The 16,006-nt window shown below is 40.8% G+C and overlaps 2 protein-coding genes across 4 annotated transcripts in view; one reads left to right on the top strand and one right to left on the bottom strand.

The window, feature by feature from the left end:
- Window positions 1–4,767, top strand: part of LOC131106443 (arf-GAP with GTPase, ANK repeat and PH domain-containing protein 1-like) — a 37,486-nt gene extending 32,719 nt beyond the window's left edge. For all 3 annotated transcript variants that reach the window (XM_058055516.1, XM_058055517.1, XM_058055515.1), the window contains exons 18-20: window positions 788–1,010; window positions 1,079–1,382; window positions 3,124–4,767. In XM_058055516.1, the coding sequence (XP_057911499.1) occupies window positions 788–1,010; window positions 1,079–1,382; window positions 3,124–3,405 (809 nt within the window). In that variant the 3' untranslated portion in view covers window positions 3,406–4,767. The remainder of the gene's footprint in view (window positions 1–787; window positions 1,011–1,078; window positions 1,383–3,123) is intronic.
- Window positions 4,768–6,315: 1,548 nt separating this feature from the next.
- Window positions 6,316–16,006, bottom strand: part of LOC131106446 (phosphatidylinositol 5-phosphate 4-kinase type-2 gamma-like) — a 12,008-nt gene continuing 2,317 nt past the window's right edge. Inside the window, exons 3-10 of the mRNA XM_058055522.1 lie at window positions 15,372–15,468; window positions 14,849–14,998; window positions 13,830–13,976; window positions 10,082–10,120; window positions 8,843–8,956; window positions 7,253–7,511; window positions 7,079–7,182; window positions 6,316–6,993 (exon numbers count right to left, since the gene is read on the bottom strand). Coding sequence (XP_057911505.1) covers window positions 6,913–6,993; window positions 7,079–7,182; window positions 7,253–7,511; window positions 8,843–8,956; window positions 10,082–10,120; window positions 13,830–13,976; window positions 14,849–14,998; window positions 15,372–15,468 — 991 coding nt within the window. The 3' untranslated portion in view covers window positions 6,316–6,912. The remainder of the gene's footprint in view (window positions 6,994–7,078; window positions 7,183–7,252; window positions 7,512–8,842; window positions 8,957–10,081; window positions 10,121–13,829; window positions 13,977–14,848; window positions 14,999–15,371; window positions 15,469–16,006) is intronic.

The following is a 16,006-nucleotide window of genomic DNA, read 5'->3' as shown; positions in this document are numbered from 1 at the left end:
TGTGCAATTAAAATGACCATTTGTGCTGTAATAATTTTTGAATTATTAAATAATTAAGTGGGCGGCACGACGGGCGAGTGGTTACCGCGCAGACCTCACAGCTAGAAGACCAGGGTTCAATTCCACCCTCGGCCATCTCTGTGTGGAGTTTGCATGTTCTGCTCGTGCATGCGTGGGTTTTCTCCGGGTACTCCGGTTTCCTCCCACATTCCAAAAACATGCTAGGTTAATTGGTGACTCCAAATTGTCCATAGGTATGAATGTGAGTGTGAATGGTTGTTTATCTATATGTGCCCTGTGATTGGCTGGCCAACCCCCGCCTCTCGCCCGAAGACAGTTGGGATAGGCTCCAGCACCCCCGTGACCCTAGTGAGGAAAAAGTGGTAGAAAATGAATGAATGAATGAATGAAATAATGAAGTGTCCATTACATAATCAGGCAATCAGCCTGACGTGCTCACATTTAATCCAAAGTAGTCCAATTTGTTTGTGATGTGTTTGTGCTGTTTTGTGTGGGTTGGATGCGACTTTAAAAAAAAATCTATTTACAAATTCAATAATGCTCAGTTTTGGAACATCGAACAACATGTTTAGTGTTTAGAACTTAGTGTTGTCTTAGTTTGGTTTACTGGTTGTACGGAATGATCGAGTTCAAGTACAGCCTGAAATCTGACTCCTGAAATCCCACATCTTAAATTTGTGTCAATACGGCGACAAACGTGTTGTTCGATAATACCTCAGTCAAAACTACTGTAACACCTCTCATGAGAATTTGTCACTCCTCTCAGATCCCACATGGGCCAGTTTGAACCTGGGCGCCCTCATTTGCATCGAGTGCTCGGGCATCCACAGGAACTTGGGGACTCACGTGTCCCGCGTGCGATCTCTGGATCTGGATGATCTTCCCCGAGAGCTGACACTGGTGCTCAGCGCCATTGGCAACCACATGGCTAACTGTATATGGGAGGCACGCACAATGGGCCACCGTAAACCAACGCCCGATGCCACCCGGTAAGACGTCCAGTAACAACGTGTTTGGATCCCTCAGAGTTTATGTCTTCTCTTGGTGTTTTCTCCAGAGAGGAACGGGAATCGTGGATCCGGGCTAAATATGAGCAGAAACTCTTTGTGGCGCCTTTGCCCCCTCCCAGCCCGAATGAAGGTCCAGACATCACACTGTCGGGTCGTCTTCTGCTGTCGGCGATGGAACACAATCTCCCCAAACTGCTGCTGCTCTTGGCCCACTGCACGAAAGACGACGTCAACGACGCCCCCAGCATGGCGCTCTCCTCCAGGTCTCTCCTGGCGCTGCGGCTGCCCGGTTCTGCTCTTCACGCCGCCTGCCAGCAGGCCGACGTGGTGATGACACAGCTTCTTGTGTGGGTGCGTTTCATTTTCGTCTTTGTCTCACTGCTGACCGGGATGTACGCTCATGGTAACGGTGATGGTTGATGGTTTGGTTTACGCCAGGGGTCTCAAACTCAGGTTTTCAAAAAAAAAAAAAATGCATTTATTAAAAACAAAAAACTTCGCTTTGGTTCCAATTTTCTACAAGAAAAGCTCTGATAAAACATTCCACTGTTCTCAAATATCTTACTTTTTATTTTTCTACACAAAATAAGATGAAAAATAAATAAACAGATCAAGAATAAAGAAAATCAATCAATCAGTAATAAATAAATAAATATAATAATAATAAAACGGCAAATAATAAAAACTTAAGAAACCACATATAGTTGGTGGGTAGACAAATTATTTTTTCAGATTAAAATGAACAAAGCATTATTAGAGCCCTGTAGACATGACAAAACACGACTATAGTCACATTTATACTCTTTTTATTTACAACATATTGCGCAACTGCAGGGTCTTGAGACACATGCTAACTCGCAAACTAGAGAGCTAGCGACCTAAACGGTAGCCTTCAAGTTATTTCCTTTAAACTTAAAAAGCCAAAAACTTACCACTTCCACACGGATAGGGAGGATAACCTTTAACATGAACATTAATCAAACGTAATAATTTTTTCTGGGTACATGATACCATACAGCATCCATATCCAACTTGCGCGGGCCGCACTAACATTAAACTTTCATATCAAGGCAGGGGCCTCAAACTACACATTTGGCCTGTGGGCCGCGTGTTTGAGACCCCTGGTTTACGGCAAACATGCACAGTGGAACCTCGGTTTTCGTATGCCCCAGTTTTGTAGGATTTGTTTTTTGTCCAAAACCTTTGCCAAAATTTAGTCTCGGTTTTCTTACACGGTAGGTTTGGTATGATATGTTTTTGGGTGAAAATTATTGCCAAAAACATCCTATGGTTTAGGGTTAGCCTTTTGTCGTAATTTACCGTAATTTCCGGCGGATAATTTATGGCCGATTCAAGTTCTAATCTTGTGACATGTTCTTTACTTCAGGACTAATCATTTAAATGCCGTGCCCCTCGCGAGTCAGTGACACGAGCCAATCATGAGCTATAACTGAATTCATGACAAGCTTATCAAGCCATTGGTTATGACCCAATATACCAGTCTGACTCCCGGTGTCACCTTATAAAGAACGCTAAACTCATCACGCAACAACTTAACACTAATAAGAGTATTTTATTCAAAGCATTGCAAAGATGCCTCTGTCCACCAGAGGGAGCCAGATGAGGTCTGGACAAAATTATGGAAATAATTATTGTATTGGTACTTTGTATTTGTATATTTCCCAGCGACCTTTCAGGTGTTAAGTTGCTGTGTGATGATTTTAGCCTTACATCTAAAATGACAGCGTGAGTCAGATTGTTATATTGAGTGCGGACCTGCTGCGATTTCCATTGGGTTGAAAAGCTTGTTGATGGTTGACCATTTCATGATACAGACATGTATGGCTTATATATGTACAAATCTGTTTTACTCTCGAAATTTAGTGGGAGCCGCCTAAAGACAGTTGTCTCTGACACCGAAAATTACAAAACTGCGTGGCATTTGCTTTGAGGGTTTGTGTATCTTTACTGTAATTAGTATAGACTACAATAGGCTTTTGTTTTTTATTTATGGAGGTAAAATGGTTGTCCTGCCTGCCTTGTTCTCCTGTTGGGTTAGTGAGTGCTAATGCAAATCTTCTTGGTGCTGCAGTACGGCTGTGATGTTCGTTGTCGGGATGCTCAGGGTCAAACGGCGCTGACCCTGGCTCGCCTGGCGGGCAGCCAAGAGTGCGCCGACATCCTGCTGCAGTACGGTTGTCCCAACGAACCCGCCCCTTCCGTCGCCACCACCGGCGGATTTGCATCAGGGCCCGTTCCCGGCTTCCCCGTCGCCATGACGCAGAGCCTGACAGTGGCCACCACTCTCAAGATCTCGCACAAGAGTGGCGGCACCAGCTTCAGCTACAGCACTTCCAGACGAGCCGTGTCGTAATGGAGAGATGGAATTGGTGTGTGTGTGTGTGTGTGTGTGTGGATGTTGCACTACTGCTGTGAAACACACACTATGTACACACACATACTTTTTATTTGGGAACGTCAAATGTAAACAACTGCAATACGCTTTTTATGAATTGGTGTGTTTGTACAGTGGGGGAAATGAGTATTTGATTCTCTGCTGATTTTGTACGTTGACCCCCTTACAAAGATACGAACAGTACAACATTTTCATGGTAGAGAAAAACCAAGTCCCGCAAAAAGCAGGCTCAAAATCCATCACAGCAAGTGTATTTTTCTTACTGACTGTGCTCACAACTCCCTCGGCATCATCAACCAGCTCCTCTCTCGCAATCATCCTTACACCAGCAGGTGCCAGGGTGATTGACTGTTTTCCATTCCTGAAGTATTGCAACAATAGTAGTGCTCTCTTTCACACCAGGCTCTTTGGTCTTGCCCATGCTGTAGGCAAGGTGTGGTTTTTTATCCACATAATGAGTCGAGATTTTGAATACACTTAGTCGGATAGGACTCCAATAAAAAACACTCTGTGGGGGTCAGAATGCTTGCTGGTAGTTGGGGATGAAGTACTTCTTTCCCTGGATCAAGTACAAACTGTTATGCTATTGTTGCACAACATTTTTGCATTTTTGAGGGAATTTCAGGGATCCCAAACACAAACCCCCAAAACTCACTCGGTCGTGCCCCTTTTATCAGGCCCCAACACCAGTTTTACAATCCCGGCAATCGGGACAAGATTCACATAAAAGTCCCATAAGGTTGCAGGAAGTCGGCCATTTTGGTTTCCGGGGTTGTATTTTAGAAACTAGTCTGAGGCACTTTGACCAACCACATGAAGAAGTTATATTGGGAAGGACTTCAGGCTGTTCCATAAGATGTGGGTGGGACCTGGCAACCAACTTTGATGATCATCCAGGCAATTTGCCACTAAATAGTAAATAGTAACTAAATAGTAAAGGTTAATCACCCAGTTCCACAAGGTCAGATCGTTATCTTTATTAGTACATAAGATGACGGTAACAACTTGATGCCATTCATTGGTCACCTTCTAATTTTGTCTCAGTGGCAACCGGAAAGGGAATGCGAATGCACGCTGACTCACATGAACATTGAGTTATGTGGGGGTGCTCCTCGCAAGTTTAATGTAGTATCTTTGCTCTTAAAAATACACCTACCATAAAAATTCTGAACTATTCATATCTTTGTGAGTGGGTAATAATCCAAAACCAGCAGGGGATGAAATACTGACTTCCCCCGCTGCATGGAACACTTCACAGGTGTGTATATTGTGCGTATACAGTCGCTTCTTTTCAAAGTTGCGCCACTGTTTTGAAGAAAATCTAGAAATATGATGATAGAATTCTATAAATCTAAAAAAAAAAAGTGCTTAATTTCCAGCATTGTTATGGTACTTTTTGTACAATACTGTAAGGTGGTTCAGTGTACAAAAGAGGTTATCGCTTTGGTGTTCCTTTGATAACGAAGTGTTAAAAAGTTGAAGATTTCTATGTGATGTTTGTATCACTGTGTGCGGCAGAAAACATACAGCAGGGGTGTCCACGCCTTGAATGCCGCGGGAATGAAAGATGCCGCAGGCAAGAAAATATATTAAATATATGCTCAACTATCTGAACAAAACTAGCTTAGCTTTGTGTTGTGGATGTCAAAGCAAAATATGAGTGCAATATTTAAGAATATACAGTCAAACCTCTGTTTTCGTATTATTCGGTTTTGGTTGGAATTTTAATCATTTTATATCATATAAATGTTTTAAGTATTAAACATTTTTATGTATTGAAAATGTAAAATAAATAACCAATTAATTTTTATTCACTAAAAATGCTTTGATTTTTAGTACAATATGTGATTGTCACTGCAAACTTGTTTGCTAAATCTGTGAAAATTGCGAGTTCCAACAATTTGACAATTTGACGTCCACATCGATAGGTTCCATCCGTTGTCCATTTATCATTATTTCATAATGTTATGGGGTTTTTTTTTTCATTTTTGGGGTTCATGAACAGATTAATTGGAAATTTTAGTTGGAAGTTTTAGTCTGACCTTTTTGGAATGAATTCATGATGAAAAGGGAAGTTCTGCTGTATGACTTTTATATTTTACAATCTACCGATTAAAAAAAAAAAACCCCGATCTGCACTTGGGCCACCCCTGCTGTATATGATTTGTGCATTAAAACCTTGAAAGTGAAAGAAATGCCTTCATTTCCACTGAATGTATTTCCACATATGATGGAGAGGTGCAGCTTTAATGGACATGCTAACTGCTCGGACTCATGGAGATGACAGGTATTGTTTATAATTCAGAATAGCTTGTTTTCAAATGTACTTATCTAGCAACGTGAGTGGCAGAATGAATGTTTCCAGGTGGAAATAAGAGGAATGTTGCCCACATGGAGATTTAAAGAGTAGCATAGGAGGCATCCATCTGTACGCCATGCATTTTTGTGTCCATCTAATGACTGTGGATGAGTATTCATGTTTGTGCTGTAAGAGTCAAGTCGATTCATTTGTATTTTTTTACCCATACAATTCATAAAATATTCATTATTGATATACTTCCAGCGTTCTGCTCTTTGTATTGAATCCAAACAACGTTCTATTGATGTGACACAAACACGTTGCATCATCTTCTTCTATGTGTTGCAGTGCAAAGGAGTTGAACATCTGCAGGAATCACGTCACACTCATCATCTCACAGTGAGATTCTTTGTTAACGGCCCCTGAATGGCTTTGGCCTACTTCTTTCTAGGCCAAAACCTCACACTCACTTTGCTAATGGACGCCTGGAGACGCTTGATGATGATTTATCAGGCAAAGACTAAGCAAAGCTAACGACTGGCAACAAAAACACATCAGTCTTACTTCACTGCTGTTTAGTGGACTTGACACATTTTATTGCAGTAGGTTAGATCTTGTCAAGGGATGATATTACTTAAGTATACCTTACAGCAGGGGTGTCCAAAGTTTGGCCCAGGGTCCATTTGCGGCCCGCGGCACATTCTAAAAATAGAATTTAACAAGGAAACTAAACAAAACAGCAAAACTTGACAAACTCTTTAGGAATTTCCCAAGAATTATGTCAAAATATTAACAGAATATAGCAAAGTCATAATTTTAATGTAATATTAATGTTGTACTCCCCGTGCATGCGTGGGTTTTCTCCGGGTACTCCGGTTTCCTCCCACATTCCAAAAACATGCTAGGTTAATTGGTGACTCCAAATTGTCCATAGGTATGAATGTGAGTGTGAATGGTTGTTTGTCTATATGTGCCCTGTGATTGGCTGGCCACCAGTCCAGGGTGTACCCCGCCTCTTGCCCGAAGACAGCTGGGATAGGCTCCAGCACCCCCGCAACCCTCGTGAGGATAAGCAGTAGAAAATGAATGAATGAATGAATGTCTCCTGTATTAAGTAATAGGAGCGTAAATGTGACTATAGGGATGTTATTCCATCAAGTGCTCTCTCAGGCAAAGATCTTAGTGATGAACTCCTTGAAGCGTTTAGCGTACTGCTCTGGATGAACTGTGGATATTTCAGCTCCTGCCTGGAAACACACACACACACACACACACACACTTTGAATCCACCTGTCAGTAGACGATATGAATAAGTTGTACGCTGACTCTCACCCCGTGTTTGACAGCCTTGGCAGCATGAGCGGCTTTTTTCTTGGTGTCGTACTGCGTCAGCACGTCAATCAGACCCATGAAGTACACCTCCCTGTGTGGAGCACCTACATGGGGGGGCTGCATCAGTGCTTTTCTTCTGCACGTACGACAGCATGCACTCAGACCAGGACTCACCTACGGCGCTCTGTATGGCGTAGACGTCCACATACGGGTCAAACTCGCCAGGACCCATGGCTTTGAAGGAGTTCATGTATCCGGCGATGCCTTCGGGGGAGGTGGAGCCGGGTGAAGCGACAGCCTGGCTGCTTTCATCTGGATCTTCTTCAGCGTCTGAGGACTCCATCTCCGTTTCCTCCTCCTCCCTCTCGGCTCGCTCCACATCATGGATGCCCAGCAGGAGGCTGTAGTCCATGATCCTCATACGTGCCAGGAACTGCAGAAATTATTTGGCCACTTTATTCCAGATGCCTTTACATGTGCTGGATGTGGCTTACAGGCTGCTGTAGTAAAGTGTGAAGGTATTTGCTCAATTTTGCTAGCTAAAGATAAAAGCATAGTCTCACAAATACAAAGGATACTTATACACGCACCCACACAACAAAGGACTAACGTGACATCTGACAGTTAAGGTGGAAACATCGAGTATGCATAAGACAGCTTGCTTTGCAACAAAGGAAAAGCAGAATGTTCCAGATGCCTTGATGCCCCTGCAAAGGAAAGATGCCTTGATGCCCCAGCGAACAAACAAAAGGAGAAACACCATGAAAGCGGTTCAAGCAAGGACAGTGGCGAAAGCTGATTGGTCCAGGACTCCAGCCTCAGGACTCCAGCCTCGAGTGTATAAAAGGCCGGGCAGGGAAAGGAAGGGTGCTTTTTTTGCAGCTGTGCTGTAATAAGACACGCTTACTTGTAGGCATACAGGGACTGCAGATAATAAGACCCGCTTACTTGTAGGCATACAGGGACTGCAGATAAGCCCGGACGTCTGTATTAGGTATTGTTGTCAGGAATAAACAATCTGGTTCTCATTCTATAATTTGGTTCTTTAAGATTCCCTTATCCTCGAGTCAAAACCCACTTAGAGTCCTCAGGGGGAGGATTTCTACAAGTGTGAACTAAGTATCATAAGATTGCGTCCTGGGTGCACGATCCAGTTGGCTGTGTAAATAAACCAAGCACATCAGTTTGTTACTTGCGCCACTCTGCATGCATGCATGCTGGGTGCTTGCCTGGACAGTGGCAAGGCATATGGGTGTGTTCATGTCTGTTGGTCACCTCTGAGAGGGGGGGCACCGATGTGATAATGCATGCTGTATGTAATTTTAGTTTTATTAATTCATTCATTCATTCATTCATTTTCTACCGCTTATCCTCACGGGGGTCACGGGAGTGCTGGAGCCTATCCCAGCTGTCTTAGGGCGAGAGGCCGGGTACACCCTGGACTGGTGGCCAGCCAATCACAGGGCACATATAGACAAACAACCATTCACACTCACATTCATACCTATGGACAATTTGGAGTCGCCAATTAACCTAGCATGTTTTTGGAATGTGGGAGGAAACCCACACATGCACGGGGAGAACATGCAAACTCCACACAGAGATGGCCAAGGGTGCAATTGAACCCGGGTCTCCTAGCGTTGAGGCTTGTGTGCTAACCACTCTCCGCCGTGCAGCCGGTTTTAGTTTTAGATTTTAGTTTTGGTTTTATATATTGCTTAAGGGTTGAGTCAGAAAAAACATGGTCAAAAATAAGCATCATACCTCAATGTCTCTGTTCAGCTTTTCCATGATGCTCTCCTTCTGCTCATCAGACACATATATCTTTTGCATGTTATTCATAAAGTCAACATCCTTAAAGGTGGGCAGCTCCTTGACCTGAAAAACACAGGACAGTAAGTTTTGTGTTTGACTTTGTGACATTTTAAGATGTGTCAGGAAGCCTGCTTTTCTATTATTGATAAATACGCTTCTCTTTGCGCAAAAAATGACCTAACTGTGATGAAACGTCAACGTAGGTCACAATTTATCAGTTTAGCAGCTTCGAAGATACAAAGTGTTAAGATATGTAGCAAAGCCTGCTTTGATATCATTGATAAATAAGCTTCTAAAGTCACACAAAATGACCCGACCATGATGGAACCTCAATGTAGATCAAAATATTTCAGTTTAGCATGTTTCTAAGTTACAAAGTTTAAGATATGTAGCGAAGCCTGCTTTTATATCATTGATAAATAAGCTTCTAAAGTCACACAAATTACCTGACTGTGACGAAACCTCAGCATATGTCAAAATCTTTCAGTTTAGCAGGTTTCGAAGATAGAAAGTTTTGCTAGCGTGTTCACAAACCTGGTTGGCATCACTGAAATGACCAGTTGGTAAAAGTTTTTGAATTTTAACATGTGTAGTGAAGCCTCTACCTGAGGCAGCCTCTTGACATCATAAGAAATGCGAGCGCTTTTTTCCTGACTCTTTTTCTCACTTTTGGCGCTCATAAAAATGCTCTTTTACTGTTAGCACATCATTAAAAAGATCCTTTTGCATAATAAGGGAGCTTTAAGACCAAACCCCGCTGGTCACACCAAGACAGCATGATTATTTCACAGGTGTGCCTGAGGCTGGACACAGTAAAAGGCTATTCCAAAATGTGCAGTTTGACTGTATTACATTTGGTGCTCATAAGCAGGCTCTAGGCACACACACGCATCATTAAAACGTAACGCTTGCATAATAAGGGAGCTTTAAGCCCAAACCATGCTGGTCAGTCACACTGAAGGTTTTTGCTATCTGACATTGGACTTTGGACACTGTGGTATTTTCAGGCATCAATCAACAATCAACAATGATCAATACATGATACCTAACAAGCCGTGCCGTCTGGTAATGCAAATCAAGCGGACTCGGGTAATGAATGCTGTCGTTATTAATGCTACAGGATAGGACAGGATCATCACGCATGCATGAATTTGAATACATTCTCACAGGACTGACATCTGATCTCACCTTCTCTTTAAAACTTGCTTCGCGAGACACCAGGGAGCCCTGAGGAAAGGAATAACCACACAAGATGACTCCTCATCTCAGAAGCTCAATTAGAACCTGCCTCGCACATGACTTCATGGAGATGATGGCATATCAGCTCCATGAAGTATCCATATTTCATGAGCTGCCTTGTCAGTTAATTGGACTGGGGCTCCACGCGTTGCATCAGTTTCCATATATTTACACTATTTACAGTCCGATGATTGCCTTAACCTTGAAGTTCCAACCAATCCAAACAAAATCAAAGCAATGAAACGTCATAATAAAACATGTCGCTAGCAGACGTGCTGCTTTTGAACCCAAATGCCAAACAAACAGATGAATTTAGGACTATAATGCTGCTTTAGACATCACTCCATAGTCCAGGCATAGCAACAACATCCTGCCGGCCCACCTTCTGTACATTTTCCATATGATTGTATGAAATCCCTTAACAAAAGCAACTCGTGAAATAATTGCAATGGTATCTAACTAAAGATAAAAGCAAACACATAGTCTCACAAATACAGACAAAAGATACTTATACACGCACCCACACAAAAAAGGACTAACATGACAACGTGGAAACATCGAGTATGCATATGACACCTTGCTTTGCAACAAAGGAAAAGCAGAATGTTCCAGATGCCTTGATGCCCCTGCAAAGGAAAAGATGCCTTGATGCCCCTGCGAACAAAGGAAAGATGCCCTGATGCCCGAGCGAACAAACAAAAGCAGAAACACAATGAAAGCGGTTCAAGGAAGGGCAGTGACGAAAGCTGATTGGTCCAGGACTCCAGCCTCTTACACAATCTTGAGTGTATAAAAGGCCGGGCAGGGAAAGGAAGGGTGCTTTTTTGCAGCTGCGCTGTAATAAGACCCGCTTACTTGTAGGCATACAGGGACTGCAGATAAGCCCGGACGTCTGTATTAGGTATTGTTGTCAGGAATAAACAATCTGGTTCTCATTCTATAATTTGGTTCTTTAAGACTCCATTATCCTCTATTCGAAACCCACTTAGAATTCTCAGAGGGAGGATTTCTACATATCTGAACAGTCAATTCAAATCTGTTCTTTCAGGTGATCATTAACACTTAAAGGAGCCATGTCCAAATGTTTTTCCAGCGAGGGCCAAAGAGAGATGAAAATGAAAGATGAAAGGATGCAAGGGCCTTTGATGTTTAGTAAGAGTACTGTATCAACTTTGGCTCCAACTATTTACTTTTTGTTTTAATCTTCTTAAAAATAATTCTCATAATATTGTGACTTTACGCCACTAATATTATGACTTTAATCCCTATTATAACTTTTTCCCTGACCTTATTTTACCAAGAAATTAATTTTATTTTGTTGTTTGTTTCTCATAATATGCATTTGGAAGTGAGCACTGAAAGAAGTTTAGGATGGCTCAAAACGCTTCGTTTTAGAAGGCGTGGTAAAAACTGCCCCTTTGTGATGTCACAGAGGAGCGGACTTGCTTATATGGGCGTGGCTGCAAGCCAGATAAGATCTATGCCCTCCCCCAAGCTCTGCTTCTGTGTTTACATTGCTAGCAATGGCTCGTAAGGGAAAGCCACATTTGTTTAGTTTGTTTCTTTCGGCTTTTACCTGATTACGGCGGATTCGCCACAGCGGATCAGAATAGTGATCCAACACAGATGTCTGTATGTTAAAAGCTGACATTTAAAAAAGATACATTGCCGTTTATTATCAACTTTACTAGCGGTACAAACCGGAAGTCCTTTTAAGCACTCACGAGTGTGACCAACCACAGCGGAGTGGGCGTGCCTTGAGGCGGGCTGTGGGTGGAATACATTAAAACAGACCGTTTTCACGGGAACCACGACATCCAAAGAAATACAGCTGAATAGGTGCAGATTCTGGAAGAACTAAAAAGCTTTGTTTGCTGGTTATCGTGTGTAGCTGCTCTATAGGAGTCCACAACTCAATACAAAAGGCCGGAAATTAGCATAATAGGGGCCCTTTAATTTTAAAGTCATTTCGATTAATAAACTATTTAATATATATTATTATTCATTCATTAATTTTTTTTCTACTTTTTTCTTTAAAGTTCATCACATAATTGTGACTTAATTCCTATAATATTTTGACTTTATTCTCATAACATTATTACTTTTTCCGCAACCTAATTTTCCAAAAATACAACTTGCTTGGTTTGTTTCGCATAATATTACGACTTTTAAAAAAATAACTTATTTCATGTTTAATACATCAACTTTATGCTACTAAAATTACAATTATGACTTCTTCTCCTCATATTATTCTTGTAAAATGACTCCTAATTTTTCAATTTTTGCTGCTGTATTTTTGTTAAGTTTTCTTGTAAAATGATATTCTTAGAAAGTGTATTTTTATTTTATTATAAAAAAAAAAAGGAAGTGTATTTTTAGAAAGGCCAATAGAAAAACACCCATGACTTAAAGCATGCAGCAACAACTGCCAGGTGGATGAACTAGTCCTGAAAAAAGGAATAATAATATGCTATATAACTTCTTCATAAACAACATGTCAAGACCATGTGCTGTTGTGTCTTTTTTCTTGTTGTACTATTTCTCCAAACGGGCAGTTTTATGACACGGCCTGTGAGGGAGCTGCCAATCCTCCATCACTGATCAGGTGTATGCCCCACCTACACACTGTCATGTTTTCTATTTGTGTATATAGTTGGCTGTTGTTATTTACATATAGACATTCTGGTTAGCACTTTAATTATATTTGTTTGCCATTTAGGTTGTTTCATTGCCACTTTAGTTAGTTAGTTTTTCATATAAAAGTCCTTGGTTTTGTTCCCAATTTCTCATCAGTTTCTCCTTTCTTTGAAGTGATTGGTCGGGGCACAAGCATGGAGGCGCGCCCATGTGAGTGCAGACCAGAGGCCAATCACCTTGATTGGACTCTCCCAAGTGTCACCTGGTGGAGGGGGGGGTTAACTGGGTAGTTGTTGGGTAAATGTAGTTAAATGTAATGTAGTGCTTAAAATGTATACAGAAAGTGAAACTTAAGTGTGGTAATATTGAAAGGCTTTGTAACATAAAAGAAGGGTGTTGTAAATGTAACTATGGTACCTTTTAGACAAATTGGCTCACCCTCTCATTGGGGAATTATGGTTGGCCCTTCACGGGTAAAAAGGGGCTGGGTGAATTGTTGGTCAGGAGGCCTGTTGTTGTGCTGGGAAAAAATAAAAAATAAAAAATAAAAAATAAAAAATAAAAAATAAAAAATAAAAAATTAAAAATAAAAAATAAAATTAATAAATAAAAATAATAATAATAATAATTTAAAAAAACAACAACAAATACAAATACTGTTGAACTGTCTGTTAAAATAAACTTGAAGAGCACTGGAGGCCATGGTCTGGTGTGCGTTTCAGAGGCTATGGCTATCCTGGGCTAGTAAGAGGCCATTTTTACAACTACAATCTTCCACGGCCCAATGTTGCAGATGTTGTTTTTTGTGAGTCATAAAGTTTGCCCATGCCTGGCATACTCAGCCCATACACAGATTCCTTGCAAGTATGCCCCCTAGTGGCTAAGAGCAGTACATGGCTCCCACCACAGCAAGCATCTAATGAATATTGCTGATGCAGAAAATAAGACAAGCCTGCACTAGAAACTGCTAAACTAAATCGGGATGTGAAGCTACATTTCCTATACGTAAGCCGCTTGAACAATAGCAGCCTCCCTCCCTCCCTGGGATGGGAGATGTTACCTTGAGGTCGTACTTCTTGTGTACATGCAGTCTGTGGCTGAACATGTTCCTCATGACCAACAGGTAGGTGTCGTCACTCTCCACGGTCACTCTGTACATGGCCAGGAACTGAGGGAGCAGCGTACTGCCGTGACAGGTGACCACATGCTGCAGGATGAGAAAGATTGTTCTCTCATTTCGCTAATTTTTCCCCACTGAGGGACGAATAAAGGCATATCTTATTTTATTTTAGTTTTTGTGCTGAAAAATTCAATGTACTGTGGCCAAAATATGAAGAATAATCATATACATATAACCGGGTCTCTGCAGTGAATGAATGAATGATGGCTTCAAGTGCTTTTGTGCACCTTGAGAAGCGCTGCATAAAATCAATTATTGTAATTATTAATTCATTATTATTAATTCATTATTAATATCAATGTTAATATTAATATCAATGTTAATATTAATATCAATGTTAATATTAATATCAGTATTAAGATCAGTATTAAGATCAGTATTAAGATCAGTATTAATATTAGTATTAAATATATGTTATATTTTATGTTATATTACATGTTATATTATATTAATATTTTATATTTTATATTTAATTATTTAATACTAATATTAATGTTCATTCATTCATTTTCTACCGCTTTTTCCTCACGAGGATCGCGGGGGTGCTGGAGCCTATCTCAGCTGTCTTCGGGCGAGAGGCAGGGTACACCCTGGACTGGTCGCCAGCCAATCACAGGGCATAATTATTCTGAATTATTCTGAATTATTATGGATTTTTCTGAATTATTATGGATTTTTCTGAATTATTATTAATTATTATTAATTATTATTAATTATTATTAATTACTATTAATTATTATTAATTATTAATTATTATTAATTATTATTAATTATTATTAATTATTATTAATTATTATTAATTATTATTAATTGTTATTCATTGTTATTCATTATTATTAATTATTATCAATTATTTATAATAAAGGACTATTTTGCTAGGAGTTTTGTAGCGGCGCTACCTGGTGATACTCGGACATGATGTTGTGCATTTCTGCCACCTCCTCGCTGGATATTTCTTTGACCACCAACGTGCGGTCGTACGAGGTGAGCAGCAGGCCATCACGTTGCGCCTCCTCATCTCTGAGCGGACGACTGCGAGCCAGAGACACCTGTCGATGAAAACACATGTCCCCTTTGACGTAGGCGCTTTTAAAATGCAAATCCTTTCCCCTCAAATGCAAATGCTTGGGGAAACTTGGAAGAGATATATAGCGCAGTGATACAGTATAGCGTATAGTGTATATAATACACTACAGTATTTGCTGCAAATGTTCCTGGAAAGGAGAATGAAAGATGTGTGATGTTGCATAGATGTTGCATTCATACCTATCAATATTTGCATTTCAAAATCACAGAAATTCAGAAGGAAGGCGAATACAGAATGGCTGACATGCTTTGAGGGATGCTGCCATGCAAATTTCACTCAAAGGCATGCAAATATCGAGAGCTAAAACAGATTTCTGCCCCCTCGTTGAATTGTACCTGGTAATCTTGGTCCTCGATGCCAAAGCGTTCGCGGAGGTTCCTGAAGACTTGTGGGCAGTATTCTTTGAATTTGAACTGGCTGGGTAGATTCTCTCTGACAGACAAAGCACGTGGGAAGAGTGCACACTCACTTTCTTATTATTATTAGATATGTTTTAAGACACTTTTACACTTTCCTCACACAGGCAACACCACTGCCTGCCTGTCAATCATATTTCTATCTGGTTTAAATGCTCAGAAAGGTTCAAACCTTCCTATGAATTTTAATCATCAACCTAAAGGTCAGACGCTAGAAATATTAAGTCACTCAGTCATGTTTTGCACTCCTGTGCCTTTTCGTCCTGGCACCGTGATGTTGCGTTTTTGTATCCTTATTAAAACAGTCCTTTTCACTCTGGTCTGTTCCCATTTGGATGCAACTACTATTATTTTCTACAGTAAACCTCGGATATATCGGATTCAATTGTTCCCACTGGTTTTGTCCAATATAAGCGAAATCCGTTACCGGAAAATGTCCGTTTTACGCATATATCGGATTTATATCCGGTATATGCGTACATCGGATTTTATCTGTTATAAAAAGGCACTTCCTTGACTATGTTTCCAATGTACCTGGACGCGCAGGCAACGCT

This window comes from Doryrhamphus excisus, chromosome 18 (assembly GCF_030265055.1).
Source record: "Doryrhamphus excisus isolate RoL2022-K1 chromosome 18, RoL_Dexc_1.0, whole genome shotgun sequence".
NCBI classification, from domain to species: domain Eukaryota; kingdom Metazoa; phylum Chordata; class Actinopteri; order Syngnathiformes; family Syngnathidae; genus Doryrhamphus; species Doryrhamphus excisus.
This window is presented reverse-complemented; position numbering and strand designations above follow the sequence as displayed.